At 37.1% G+C, this 13,652-nt stretch overlaps 1 protein-coding gene across 7 annotated transcripts in view; it reads right to left on the minus strand.

Annotated features, from left to right (window-relative positions):
* Positions 1-13,482, minus strand: part of Znf512 (zinc finger protein 512) — a 32,435-nt gene extending 18,953 nt beyond the window's left edge. The window contains exons 1-6 of one of the 7 annotated variants that reach the window (XM_021724572.3): positions 13,324-13,482; positions 12,738-12,796; positions 3,733-3,813; positions 1,323-1,358; positions 956-1,140; positions 65-160 (exon numbers count right to left, since the gene is read on the minus strand). In XM_021724572.3, the coding sequence (XP_021580247.1) occupies positions 65-160; positions 956-1,140; positions 1,323-1,358; positions 3,733-3,813; positions 12,738-12,796; positions 13,324-13,353 (487 nt within the window). In that variant the 5' untranslated portion in view covers positions 13,354-13,482. Of the gene's footprint in view, positions 1-64; positions 161-955; positions 1,144-1,322; positions 1,359-3,732; positions 3,814-12,737; positions 12,797-13,323 lie in introns of all 7 variants that reach the window. The other 6 variants (XM_040271514.2, XM_078029484.1, XM_021724574.3 and 3 more) reach the window with 6 other exon arrangements.
* Positions 13,483-13,652: the final 170 nt, after the last annotated feature.

A 13,652-nucleotide genomic window follows, 5' to 3' on the forward strand; every position in this document is an offset into this window, starting at 1 on the left:
TCTTTTATCCTCAAAGAATAAAGCCTAGTGACCCAAGGAAAAAGTAGCAAAATGAACCCCTTACCATAAAGCTTATGCTTTTTCTGAGGAAATTCACCATAATCTTCATCTTCTTCCTGCTTGGGTTTCCTTTTTCCTTTTGCTGATACTCCACCTGACCCTGAAATATCACACAAAAACAAAACACCAACTCAGTACAGTTTGTAAATGAACTTCTGGGTCTGTCTTCAAGACATCATTCACAAGACTATGAAAGAGAAAAATCACTAGTGAATGCAGGCCTCAAAGAAGTGTTGTGGTATTTTTAGGAAAGCTGGTGTAATTTCTAATTAACTGACTGACCCTCCACTCTGGAATCATCAATTCTTCCCTAAGAGTAAAAAAAGTCTTCAGGAAATATTTTGTTTCTTGATTTGAGGCTATCACTGAAGTAGAAGAACTGTTCAAGATAGAGAGCTACCAGTCAATTTTTATGACTGTGACTCTCTAGAATATACTACCATGACTCTTTATCCAGCCCTTACATGTGCAAAAAAAGAGCAAACCAGAACACAGGAAAGAAGTTCAAATCCCATAGAGAAGAAGGCTGATTTGAAGTTTAAACTAGAAGAGTAGAGTCAGCAGTATTTTACTCTATTAGACAATTCATGAAGCTAACAGTACGCAATAGCCTACCATGTTAAAATCTTTTAATCACTAATGAGGTTAAACGTCTGTGGCATTTAATACTTTAAAAAATCACTTATAGGGCAGGGGTTGTGGCTCAGTGGTAGAGCGCTTGCCTGGCATGTGTGAGGCACTGGGTTCAAGCCCCTGCACAACATAAAAATAAACAAAATAAAGGTATTGTGCCTAACTACAACTAAAAAAAAAAAAAAAGAATCACTTAGAGCAACTATCTCAAAATATAACTTCAGAGCACACTGTCTTTGGAAACAGACATTAATTCTGATACCTTCAGTACGAGAAGTTCCAGCTGGTTTGATTCTCCTCATTTTCATCCAGTAGGTAGATTTTCGGAAGGATGCTGGAAAATCACTCACTGGTTCACATGAAGAGGCAGATGATGAGCCGCTTAAGGAGTCATCGTGAGGGATAGTGTACTGGAAACTATTATCCTTTATGGAGCACTGGGTCCTGCTACTAACACGACACAAAAATCATGTACCAACGAGGGTCTGGAGTAAAATCCTTATTAATTATTTTATCATAAGAAGATAATCAAGTCGATTACTTGTGCAAAAAACTAAGGCAGCTAATTTTATTTTATTAAGAAGGCTAATTTGGGGACTGGGGCTGTGATTCAGTGGTAGCGCACTTGCCTGGCATGTGTGAGGCACTGGGTTCGATTCTCGGCACTGCACATAGATGAATGAATAAAATAAAAGTCTATCAACAACTAAAAAAATATATATACATATATAAAAAGAAGGCTAATTTTTTAAAAAATTATAAATTGTAATCTAAAAATTACATTTATCAGTCTAACACAACATATATAATTATTATTATACTTCATTATAATCAGAAAGAGTAAGCAGTCCATTTTGCAATAGAAGGAAGAAATTCTTTCCTGGATTTATCTAAGAAAAAGAAATTTTAAGCAATGTAATTGGGTATTCTGTGGCTCTCAGATCCCCTAGATCAGTAACTAGATGTGTCCAAGTTTCCCTCTCTCTCTGCTAGAGGGACCTAACTAAAGGATATCTCTGAGAATACAAAGGGAAAAAAACAGTCTATAGACACTAATCTGATCCATCTTCCTTCTTGCTCAGTCTCCTCTATAAACCATAATGAGAGCTGCCTTGTCTTAACTTGGCAACACAATGCTTAGTTTCTACAGCTGAAGATAAAATGCTACCTTGTCTAAGTTACACTGTTTATAGACTCCTGATAAAAAGCTAGATCTAGATTCTTAAATCTAAGACTAGTGAGTATAACAATTGAAAAACATTACTGAGGGGCTGGGGCTGTAGCTCAGTGGTAGAACACTTGCCTAGCATATTTGAGGCATTAGGTCCAATTATCAGCACCACAAATAAATAAATTAATAAATAAAATAAAGGTTCATCAAAAATTTTAAAAATATTTCTAAAAAATTAATAAGCAGGGCATGGTGGCACATGCCTGTAATTCCAGTGACAAGAGGCTGAGGCAGGAGGACTGCAAATTTAAGACCAGCCTCAGCAATTTAGTGAGACCCATAGCAACTTAGACTCTCTCAAAATAATAAATTAAGAAAAAAAGGACTAAGGAGTAGCTCAGTGGTAAAGCACCCCTAGGTTAAATCCCCAATCTTGGGGAGGAGAAAAAAAATCACACATATCTTACATTTGTAAGAGTAGAGAATAAAAGTAAATTATCCCAGGTGACCTTCCTTAGGAAAATATATAAAATGTGATAGATACCAATTATGAAATACTATGTAGTTGTCAGACACAATAAGCCAATTCTACACACAGAATTTAACTAAAAGGCATTCTCTGATGAATGAAAAAAGAAATAGAAAGAATCTATTACAATGTCATCTCAGTAAATTAAAAATAAATACATATATAAAGCAGCTCTTCCAGTTTTAAAAGGATTCATAAATATTTAAGGACAAACATGACACTTATTTACATGGTTTCCTTTGGGAGGAAGGGGATGGAAATCAGCATAAACATAAAAGAAGATGGCTTCAGTATCCTATGAGTAGGGAAGAACAATTTTCAGTTCTCTGCACAATTTTCAATTCTCTGCACGAGGTCCCGTATTACAAATTCAATAGAGTGGTCTTGGTTCTGGTATGGTAGCATAAACTCACTACAGCCCATCCTTCCTGCTGATTACAATGATAAACTTTGGACTCTTATATTAAACAAAAGCAGTGGATTATGCAGGGGAGTAAAAACTGAGATATGTTACCTATGTGGAATGAGTTTCCCAGTTGTTTCATGACTCTGCAACAATGCTGGGCCTATGTGCAGAGCAGTATGGGCAGCTTAAATTCCAACAGAAACCCCAACTTTCTGGTTACATAATCAGGAAAAGGAGTCCCTGTTGGCAAGAGTATGGAAAATTCTGGAGAGAAGAAAGGCACAGAAGGCGATTCCATAATTTTACATTTGAAGCCATACAAATCACAGCCTAACCTGAGCAAGATATGTGAGAAGCATATTAAAATCAGTCTAGTAAAGACTGAAAACTGAAATAAAATTTGAACTAAGTGACCCAAAACAATGCAGCAAAAGCCTAGAGAACTGACAATCTGAGACACCTGAAGAAATCTCAAACTCACTCTTGGGCTATTGTGAATGAGATGAGCCCCCATTTACATCATAGCAAAAATGTAAAGGACAAAACTTGAGATTTTTAACAGTTGCTCTCAGAAGGTAAGGCAGAACTTAGGGCTTGAACCTAAACAGGCTGCCTGCTAAAAGAAAAACAGCAAGATTCGTATAGAAGATTACAATAGGATCCAAACTTTATATAAATAATATTCACAATGTTAAAGATAAGTTCCAAAATCATGCAACACAAAAAACCAGAAAAATATAATTCTCAACGGAATAGATCATCAACAGATACCAGAACTGTCAAATACTTTCAAGCTGCTATTATAATTGCTTATAAAGGAAAACACACATGAAATGAAAGACAAAGCAGGAATTATCAACAAACAGAAAGCATAAAAAAGAATCAAATGAGATTTCAGAACTGAAAAATGCAATATCTGAAATAAAAACTCACTGCATGGGTTCAGTAGCAGAATGAAGATGACTGAGGAAAGAGTCTGTGAACTTGAAGACAGAGCAATAGAAATGATCCAATCTGAAGAACAAAGAGAAAAAGGAAATTGAAAAAAAAAAAAAAAACAGACTCAACAACCTGTGGATCAATCTCCAAGTTCTAACTTAAGTGTAGCTGTGGTTCAAGGAGAAGAGATACCATCTCTTCTCCTTGGAGAAAGAAAAATAATTTGGAAAAACTAATGATAAAAAACCTCCCACATTTAATGAAAGATATAAATTTAAAAGATTCGAGGAGCTCAACAAACACTAAGTAGGATAACTCAAAGAAAACACGCACAGACACATCTTAATCAAACAAAATTATTTAAAAGCAAAGATTGAAAATAAATCTAGAGAACAGCTTCAGAAAAGCAACATCTTACATTACAGGGACCAGAGATTCACACCATCATGGATTTCTCAACAGAAATCAAGGAGGCCAGAAGACAATGCAACAATATCTGTAAGATCCCAGGGGGTGGAGGGAGGGAAAGGAAAGGAGAGGTACAGGAGACTGAATTAGAACAAGAGATATTCCATGCTTTTATAATTATGTCAAAATGGATTCTATTGCAATGTATAACTAAAAAGAATCAATATAAATAAATAGATAAATAAATCTGTAAGATCCTGAGAGAAAAGATTTGTCAACTCAGAATTCTACATTCAGTGAAAATACACTTAAGAATATTTCGGGGGTGGGGGGTTGTGGCTCAGTGGAGTGCTTGCCTAGCGCGTGTGAGGCCCTGGGTTTGATCCTCAGCACCACACAAAAGAATATTCTAACAAATAAAATGAAGTTATCTAAATAAAAATAAATAAAAACTAAGAGATTTAAGAAATGCTAAAGCTGAAGAAATTCCAGCTGAAGAAAAATGATACCACAGAGAAACTTGGATTTTCAAGAATGAAGCAACAGAAATGGTAAACACTGGGTAAGTATTTTTAAAATTTTAAAGCAAAATTTTAACATTATTTTGTAGAGTTTTTCAATATATGTTATGTAGGTACAATACATAAAACAACTATACTATAATGGGAGGTGGGCAAAAGATTAAAAGAATCTATATGGCTGTAAGGTTTCTACAATTTTTAAAAAAATTTTTTTTTTTAGAGAATTTTAATATTTATTTTTTTTTAGTTTTCGGTGGACACAACATCTTTGTTTGTATGTGGTGCTGAGAATCGAACATGGGCGGCACGCAAGGCAGGCGAGTGTGCTACCGTTTGAGCTACATCCCCAGCCCAGGTTTCTACAATTAAGCAAAGTGTTAGATATTAAATCTAAATAGACTGTAAAAGGATAAACATGAATATTATAAATCCTAAAGGATCCACTTAAAAAAATACAAAGAGACATAGACAAAAACCCAGTTATGGTAAATACATTTAAATGGGACACTAAGCACTCAAATACTCTGAAAGAACAACAAAGGGGAAAAAAAACAAGAAAGAGAACAAATAATATATGGACAGACCTAAATCCAAATATACCGATATTAATTTAAATGCTTATGGTCTAAACATTCCAGGTAAAAATCAGAGATTGAAATAATCAATAAAAAGGCAGACCCTACTAATATATTTGCTTACAAGAGACACACTTTAAATACAGACATAGACAGATTGTAAATGAATTAAAAAATCTATCCCAGATAATCAGCAAACATAAGAAAGTTGGAGTAGCTATTTTAATTTCATATAAAACAGACTTCAAGACAGACAGGATTGCCAGAGACAGACACTTCATGACAAAAATGTCAAATTATCAGGAAGACATAATTACCTGTTGTATGTGCCTAATAATAGGGCCTCAAAGTACTCAAATCAAAAACTGATAGAATTAAAGGGGAAAATAGACATTCCACAATTTTAGGAAATTTTAATCTCTCCTCTCAGCAACTGGTAGAATTTTGACAAAAATTCAGTGAACACATAAATGAACTAAACTACATTAGCAGCCACCTTGTTTGAGTTACTAACATTCATAGAATGCTATACCCAACATACAGGATATGCATTCTTTTCAAGTGAATGCATTGTGCATTCACACCAAGAAAGATTACAGGCTGGGCCATAAACTTTAAACTTTTATTAAAGGAATGAAAATAACATTGCATTCTTTGACCACATCAAAATGAAAACAGAAACCAATAATAGTAAACTACTGAAAAAAAAAAAAAAAGAAACACACTTAAAAAATAAAACTTATGTAGAAATTAAATAATCTGCTCCTAAATAATTTAGAGGTCAAAAATTAAATTGCAAGAGAAATGTGAAAATATTTGGAGAAACAAGAAAAATTTATACACATGTGTGGCTGAGCCAGGCACAGTGGCGCATGCCCATGCCTATAATCCCAGCAGCTCAGGAGGCTGAGGCAGGAGGATTCAAAGGCAGCCTCAGCAATTCAGCAAGGTACTAAGCAACTCAATAAGAGCCTGTCCACTAAATAAAATATAAAAAAAGGACTGGGGAGGGCTGGGGCTCAGTGGCAGAGCGCTTGCATTGCACATGTGAGGCACTGAGTTTGATCCTCAGCATACACAAAAAAAATAAAGATATTGTGTCCATCTACAATTTAAAAAAAATTTTTTAAAAAGGGGGAGGCGGCTGGGGAGCTGGGGTGGCTCAGTGGTAAAGTGCCCCTGGGTTCAAACCCTGGTACAAAAAAAAAGTGTGGCTGAAATTAAAGTACTTAGAAGGAAACTTAAGTTTTGATTGCTTGTATTAGAAAGACTAAAAATTAATAACTAAAGTTTTAACTTTACGATAACTTAAGAAGAGCAAAGTAAAACAAAGAAAAGATGAAAAATCGATGGACTAGACAATGGAAACTGACAATAGGGAAAATCTGGTTCTTTGAAATGATCATAAAACTGAGAATCCTATAGCTAGACTGATCAAATTTTAAAAAAAGATACCATGAGTAATATCAGAAATTGAAGAGGTTATTATCACATATCATACGAACATTAAAGTACTGAGAATAATTCGAATAACTCTTTGCCAATAAATTAAACTGACATAAAAAAAAGAACAAACTGGAAATCTGAATAGCCCTACAGCTATTAAACTGAAATTGTCAAATTCTCCAAAAAAAAAAACTCCTCAAGGATCAGATTATTTCATGTTGAAACACACTGTAATAAGGTTACAAAAAGGAAAAAAAATCAAAAGGAAAAAAGTAAAACTGTCCACACTTTCAGATTATGTGACTGTTTACAAAGAAAAATACTAGGAATCTGCAAATAATTACTAGAACTAATAAAGGGATTTAGCAGGGCTGGGGATATAGCTCAGCTGGTAGAGTCTTGCCTCATATGCACAGGGCCCTTGGTTCAATACCCAGCACCACAAAAAAAAGGTGGGGGGGGAATTTAGCAAGTGGCAAGACACAAAGCTAGATACAATAGTCAATTATTAAGTGGGGCACAGTGGCTCAGGCCTGTAATCCCAGCAACTCAGGAGGCTGAGGTAGGAGGATCACAAATGCAAAGTCAGCCTCAGCAACTAGGCAAGACCCTCAACAACCAAAAGGGCCGGGGAAATAGCTTCGTGGTAAAGTGCTCCTGGGTTCAATACCCAGTAACAAAGGGGCAGAAAAGGAAAGGAAAAAAAAGTCAATTATTATATATTAGCAACAAGCAACTAGAAAGTGACGTAAAAATGATACCATTTACGATAACATAAAATACTAACAAATCTAACAAAAGACATCCAAAGGCTTTTACTATGAAAACTACAACACATTGCTAAGAGTGTTAAGAAAACCTAAATGAATGGCAAAGTACCTCATGCTCATAAATAAGAAAAATGTTAAAATGGCATTTTCCTCAAATGAATCTATAGATCCAATATAATACCAATCAATACTCAACAAGTTTCTTTTTATAGATACTGGCAACTTGATTCTAGAATTATATAAAAATGTAAAAAACCTAGAATAACTAAAATTATTTTTTTTAAATGCCAAAAGAGATAAGACTTGCCTTATCTAATTTCAAGACTTAACTCTAATCATTAACAGAACAGAATTATCCAGAAACAGACCGATACAGATACATGTTCAACTGATTTTTTTTTTTTCTTTTAGGTTCTGGAGACTGATCCCAGGGCCTCTCAAATGCCAGGCAAGCACTCTACCAATGCACTATAATCTCCAGCTCTATGCAACTGAATTTTTATATATGTGTGTGGTGTAGCTAGACCTTTTTAAAAAAAATTTTTGAAAGAGGTTCTTGATAAGTTGCCCAGGCTGGACTCAAACTTGTGATCCTACTGCCTCAGTCTCCCAAGAAGCTGGAATTACAGGTGTGCACCATCATGCCCGGCTTCAAGTGATTTTTGATAAAGGTATCAAAGCAATTCAATAAGAAAAGCCTTTTCAACAGTTGTTAAATATAGTAATGTAAAAATATTGACATTGACCCTCACCACACACCACACACAAAAATTAACTCTAGATGGGTCAAAGACCTATGTATAAAACCTACAAAACTTCTAGAAGATAGGAGAAAATCTTTGCAATTAGGGGAAGCAAGGTTTCTTAAAGAGAATAAAAAAGCAAGAAACATAAATGAACAATTTTTTTTTTTTTTGTACTGGGACTTGAACTCAGGGGCATTTAACCACTGAGACACATCCCCAACCCTTTTTACTTATTATTTTGAGATAAGGTCTCACTAAGTTGCTTAGGGCCTCACTAAGTTGCTGAGGCTAGCCTAGAACTTGCAATCCTCCTGCCTCAGCCTCCTGAGTGGCTGGGATTACAGGCAAATACTACCATGCCTGGCAAATGAAACAATTTTTTAATGATACTTTAAAACTTTTGTCCTTCAAATGACATCACCCAGAGAATGAAAAACAAACCAGATTTTGTTTGTCAAGACATATTTATTAGACAAAGAAATTATATTCAGTATAGATTTTTTAAAATATTAAAACAAAGACAACCCCATTTTTTTAAAAATGGGTAAAAGATGTAAATACTTTACAAAAGATAAACAAATGACCAACAAGAACATGAGAAGATGCTCAACATCATTTAAAATGAATAAAAAACAAAAATTAAAATCACATCACTATACAACTATTAATTTAGCTAAGATTAAAATGATCAACTCTTATGTTACTTGTGTGAATGTAAATGATACTATTTTGCATAGGCAGTTTCATAAAAAGATAAACATACTCTGCCACATAATCCAGTCAACCTAGGATGGGAGATACTATTTTATGTACTAATCAAGTAAAATGGAAATATTTGTCCATATAAGATTCCTATGAGATGGGCACAACAATGCAAGCCTATAATCCCAGTGATTTGGGAGGCTGAGGCAGGAGGATCTCAAGTTCAGACAGCCTCAGCAACTTAGCAAGGCCCCCAGCAATTTGGTGAGACCCTGTCTCAAATTAAGAAGTAAAAACAGGCTGGGGATGTGGCTCAGTGGTTAAGCAACCCTGGGTTCAATTCCTGGCATAAGAAAGAGAGAGAATCACTATGTGATTTCATTTTATAAAATTCTAGAATATGTAAACCACTGTACATAAACAGAAAATAGGACTGTAATGCCTAAGGATGGGAGAGGAGAAAGAAATGGACTGCAAAGGGAAACAAAAAAAAAACTTTGGGGTTAGATAGAAAGGTTTGTTATCTTGATTACAATGATGGTTTCAGAGATGCATTTTATAAACAAACTGATTGTAAGGTAGTATTTATTTATTTGTAAGGATTAGACCTAGAGTCTGCCACACACTAGGTAAATGTTCTACCACCAAGATATTCCCCAAGCTCACAGTGTACACTTTGAATAAGTACAGTCTATTTTATATCAATTATACTTCAAATGGAAATTGGCAGTCCTTTAGGGCTGAAATCCACCATCCTAAACAATGGGATCAATCATTTCTCAATAAAGACTTGATTGTACCAACCAGGCATTAACAGCCAAGTCCCATGTGACTACTCTCAGGAAACTCTATACAAGTTTCTTTTCTTTTCTTTCTTTTTCTTTTTTTTTTTTTTTTAGAGACAGAGAGAGAGAGTTTTAACATTCATTTTTTAGTTTTTGGCGGACACAACATCTTTGTTTGTATGTAGTGCTGAGGATCGAACCCGGCCGCACACATGCCAGGTGAGCTTGAGCCACATCCCCAGCCCCATCTATACAAGTTTCTTAGTGTAAGACACAGAAATACGTATCTCTCTTCTCGTGAATAAGCATGAACACAGTAAAAGATCCAGAGTTGATCATATGATCAACTTGATTAATATACTGGAGATTAAGTCATGATGGCTAGGGAATCCCTGTCTCTAAGTCTGTCTTTTGTTTGTAAAGGACTCAACAAAAACCATTAAATATTTTACACTATCAATTCAGAACATTTGACCATTTGTTGAAACCAGATTAATCTCAAAATTCCCTTTCCATAAACATAACAAGAAAAAGCTTTATTATGATATAATGGCTATCATAATTATGGTGATTTTATAATTTATCACCAATGTGGCAAGTCTCTGCTTCTGATTACAAAGATGAAAAGTTAAGCCAATTTTCAACCCTTTTCTGATCTATAAGAATTTTTAAGACCTTCTAGTTCATTCTTCTACATGTAAATATTTAGATTTCACTAAAAAAAAAAAGTATTTTAGTTCATCCCAGTACTCTTTGTAGACTATTTATTTATTTATTTATTTATTTATTTATTTATGGTACAGGGGGATTGAACCCAGGGGCACTCAACCGCTGAGCCACATCCCCGGCCCTATTTTATCTAAAGTCAGGGTCTCACTGAGTTGCTTAGTACCTCGCTTCTGCTGGCTTTGAACTCATGATCCTCCTGCCTCAGCCTCCCGAGCCACTGAAATTACAGGCATGTGCCACTGCACCCAGTGTGCAGACTTCTTTAATTCTACAAAATCTTTATAAAGGCTGGTTTGCCAGGTGGTACATGCCTGTATTCTCAGCAATTCTGTAATTCCAGCAATTTGGGAGGCTAAGGCAGAAGGATCGCAAGTTCAAAGTCAGCCTCAGCAATTTAATAAGGCCCTAAGCAACGTGGCAAGGCCCTGTCTCAAAATAAAAAATAAAAAGGGCTGGAGATATGGCTCAGTGGTTAAGCACCCCTGGGTTCAATCCAAAAAAATTAAATTAAAATAAAGGCTAATATTCACCATGGTTTCATCCTCTACTCTTTTTTTAGTCTCTTCTCACCTTTGTTTCTTCAAATTCACAATTTCTAAAGAAGCTAGTTAAATAAAGATTCCCACACCCTAATCCCAATGATTTGGATTCTGATTAATGGATGGCAGCCCATCCATGTTTATACTTTTTAAGAATCATCCCTGGGTAAACCAAGGTAGACATTGAGAAATATTGCTTTAAACACATTCCCTAGAAGATCTCATGAATACTCATTTTGTAGAAGAAAATATGTTTTCAGTTAACTTTTATAGCAGATAATTCTCAATTTTTCATTTCAGACCAGCCCTTCACCTGAGGTCCAAATCCATTTATGTTTGTTCCAAATGTTGCTCCTCATTCAGAAATTCCCAGTTCAGTGAATTACTCCAACCTCAGCTGTTTGCCAGTGCCAGAAACCCACAGACATCCTAACTTTCTTTTGCTTAGCTCTAGCCTATATCATCATATATATTTCCTATGTATTGTTCCCCACATATTCTTCATTCCTCTCTTTTGTTCCTAAAATAGCCTCTGAACCAGTTTTCCAACACACTTCCTAATCCATCTTACATAAAGTTACCAGAGTGACCTTTCCCTTCCAGGATAAAAGTCCAACACCTGAGCATGCTGTTAAAAAAGGCTTGTTTTCAAGCTGGGAGGCTGAGGCAGGAGGATCTCCAGTTCAAAGCCAGCCTCAGCAAAAGCCTGCGCTAAACAACTCAGTAAGACCCTGTTTCTAAATAAAATACAAAATAGGACTGGGGATGTGGCTCAGTGGTCAAGCATCCCTGAGTTCAATCCCCGGTACCCTCCCCCCACCCCCCCCCAAAAAAAGACCTTTCATGATCTGGCTAACCTCTTTGAGTGAACACTCTGCTAACCCCCATTCTCCATTCCAGTCATATAGAACACCTTGCTATCCCATTTACTTTTTACCTATTCAAATGTTGTTCTCTCTTCTGAAAAAATCCTTTCTCCTGGCTAACTGCATCTTTCCTCAACTTTCAAGCCTAGGCTTACAGATGATCTATTGTGGTTATTGCTCCCTTTCAGACTTTCACTCCCTTTCCCTAACAGCTATATTAAATTCTTACTTTAAAATATTTAGTTATTACACCGTATTTTGTTGGTTTTTTACAAATCCCCTCTTTGGATTTCTACTTTTGTTTTCCATTTCTGTATATCTAAATACATAGCTGGCAAAAAGCAGACATTTAGTCAATGTTATCTGAATGAATTAATCCATCTAATGAGAGTCTCAAATTTTTTTCTTTTAACTATGAAAAACTTAGCACATTCAGCATACAAAATAATAAGCCAGCCTTGCAGCCAAATAGTTTGAAAATACAAGAATTTCTCTCAGCCATATTTTCTCTTCCTTCCAAGATCAGCAATGTATTTATGAGCACGAATTTCATGTGGGGAGAAATGCTGGACTGCCACTGAATCATATCTTCTATTTTTATTATAATTTGTTCTTTTGGTTTGGTTTTTTTTTTTTTTTGCAAGCTGTTTTCCTCCACTACAGTAGGTTTAGACCTGCACTGTGCAATTCAGTAGCCACTAGCTACAGGTGGCTATTTAAATTTGGTTAATTAAAATGTAATAAAAATTAAAATCCATTTGCTAGTTGCACTAGTTACACCTCAAGTGCTTAAAAGTCATACGTGGCTGGTGGCTACGATAATGGGCAGTGCGGACGCGGGATATTTTCATCAATCCAATGGACAGCGCTGGCGACACAATTATAAAAAGACCTTAGAAAAACCTCACTTACTTCTTAGCTCCCACGATCCTGGTGCTCCTCTGCTGCTTAAAGGACGTGGGTCCCGGGGTCTAGCAAATCACAAGCACAGAGTGAGGGCTAGGGTCCTCTGGACCTTGACCACAAAGAGATGACTCCCCCCTTGTGCCCAGAAGAAATGAGGCTCTCCCGGGGCAACTACCTCAAACGGAAAAAGGCAGCACTTTTCAGGAAAAGTATACGGTGCTCCCTTCCTACAACGCACAGGCGGGTGACAATGCCTGCGCCTTCATCTTCCCCCATTCCCAAAGCTCTGTCCCAGGCAGAGGCTCTAAAAGGGAGGCGAAAAAAGACGACAACGGCTATGGGAGGCATTGGGGGATGTAAAAGAAACAGAAACTAATGGCAATCTGGAGAGGAACTGAATCCAGGGAGGTGGGGAAAAAGCAAAAAAAGTGGGGAAAGAAGAGGGGGGCAGGTGGATCTGATCTAAAAGGGTGGGGCCTACGATGGGGTCTGATAAAAACCAACTCTGAGCACAGGACAAAAGCGAGGGGCCGCGTGCTCCTGGCTCGACAGCGCTCCCTCTAAAGCATCATGGTCACCCCAAGGAACTCACAGCGGGGACTGCACCGAGTCTGGAAGACATCACTCCCTCTCCACGCCTAACAATTTCACCCAAGGGCTCCGGCCAGACCAACGCCACTTCCGCTCTCCTCGCCTCTCCCGGATGTGGCCTCGGCGCCGCCTAGCCCGGTTCTGAACGTCTACTTCCGCCTAGCAGCTTCCGAGGGGGCTGCGGCTGGAGAGTCACGTGACGTGCCCCCCCCTCGGTTCCGGAGACCCCACCCCCTACTGCGGCGCGGGGCCTGGGAGAACGCGAGCTCGGGGCTGGAGCGAGGGGGCGGGGTCTGGAGACCAGCCGGCCCGGGCCTCCCGCCCGGTGCT

The sequence above is a fragment of the Ictidomys tridecemlineatus genome, chromosome 12 (genome assembly GCF_052094955.1).
Source record: "Ictidomys tridecemlineatus isolate mIctTri1 chromosome 12, mIctTri1.hap1, whole genome shotgun sequence".
Lineage (NCBI taxonomy): Eukaryota > Metazoa > Chordata > Mammalia > Rodentia > Sciuridae > Ictidomys > Ictidomys tridecemlineatus.